Raw genomic sequence first — 1,479 nt, forward strand, 5'->3', positions numbered from 1 at the left:
AAAATCTATCTCAAAAGCTACTTCAGTGTGTTTAATTGATATTCAGATTTGATTAGCACAGCTTTCACTTCCGTGAACTACTGAGGCAAAAGTTATGCTCGCTGTCTTATCAGTAAGAATACAGGACAGTTCTAGAATGTGTGTTCATCTAACTTCTTATAAAGCTATTAAGGTTCTTTTTAACTTAATTCTTACTTTCCTTTTCAAGTTCTGTTTCAAGCAACACTGGTAATCCACAGGAAAGGGAAACTGATGAAGTGGTTCTGAGGAGGAGACAAAAACAGATCAATTTTGGAAAGAATACCCTTGCATATGACAGATACATTAAAGAAGTCCCAAAGTAAGTGGCACTGTGTTGCAGATTTCCAAATGTACTCTTATTTCTTCCTGGTGTGTGTGGGTGGGTGGTTGTGGATGTGTGTTTGCATAGAATAGCACACAGCCTTAGTTCTCTTCAAATGCTTCCTGAGGTTTTTATTGCTGAGTGTGATATTATGTGATGTGTGTTATCTCTGGGTAATTTGAGTCAGCTGTCCCAGCACTTTTCCCTCTCAACTTAGTGTCCACTCTCACCTTAGTGTCTGTGGGGTGGAGAAAGGAGAGTGCCTTGAAGCTGTGCAAGCACTGTTGAGTAATGCCCAAAAATCAGTGTGGTTATCAGCACTGTTTCAGCAATCAGTGCAAAACACAGCACTACAGGGACTGCTGTGGGGGCAGGTAACTCCATCTTCAACAGACTCAGTACAGTAGTAAATAAAAGAAGCTGGAATTTGTCAATTGCAAAAGTAAAGTGGAAGGAGCTGGAGGTTAGGATAATGTTGAAGCAGTATGAGTTAGGCTTCTGTTTTGTCTTTGTTCATGGGCAATAAGGATCAGCTTTTGGCAGCTGTCAGAGTGCTGAACTGCATGAGCCTCCAGTCTGACTCAGCACATTAGTTGTTGCTCTTGTGATCTATTTTTGATATTGTCTTATACACATTTCTGTGAAGTGTTTAAAAATATAAACATTTTATTCATTACACCACCAATGCTTGTGTGACCCTGAGGGGCTAAGGATTCTTTTTAAGGAAAAAGCTCCTTATGTTCTGAAACATTAAATGTTACTGTGTATTGACAGGAACCAGCGAATTCCGGGAGTTCACCCTAGAACTCCCAACAAGTTTAGGAAGTACAGCCGTAGGTCCTGGGACCGGCAGATCAAGCTGTGGAAGATAGCCCTGCATGCCTGGGATCCTCCTGCTGAAGAAACCTGGGATCTGCAGCCCGTGTATGTTACATGGGTGAATTAAGTCAGAGCTTAAGAGATTTAAGGAGGGCTCTGTAGTTCATTTAGAGCATTTCTGACTGGGAGAAAAAAGATCCGACTCAAAAATGGGAGTCTTCTTGACTTCATTGTTTTCCACTGGAATTCTCAGTCTCCAAGACATTCCAGTTATTTAGTCCAAGTTAATGTGCAGTCAGGTGTTATGGGGAGAAAGG

At 41.3% G+C, this 1,479-nt stretch overlaps 1 protein-coding gene across 1 annotated transcript; it reads left to right on the forward strand.

The window, feature by feature from the left end:
- Positions 1-208: 208 nt before the first annotated feature.
- Positions 209-1,471, forward strand: LOC107199609 (histone RNA hairpin-binding protein-like; the record flags this gene model as incomplete). The annotated part of the gene is made up of 2 exons (XM_015616923.3): positions 209-340; positions 1,118-1,471. Coding segments are annotated over 2 exons (304 nt in total), but the record flags the coding sequence as incomplete, so codon positions are not given.
- Between the last annotated feature and the right edge of the window lie 8 nt (positions 1,472-1,479).

This window comes from Parus major, unplaced genomic scaffold, assembly GCF_001522545.3.
Source record: "Parus major isolate Abel unplaced genomic scaffold, Parus_major1.1 Scaffold1344, whole genome shotgun sequence".
NCBI classification, from domain to species: Eukaryota; Metazoa; Chordata; class Aves; order Passeriformes; family Paridae; genus Parus; species Parus major.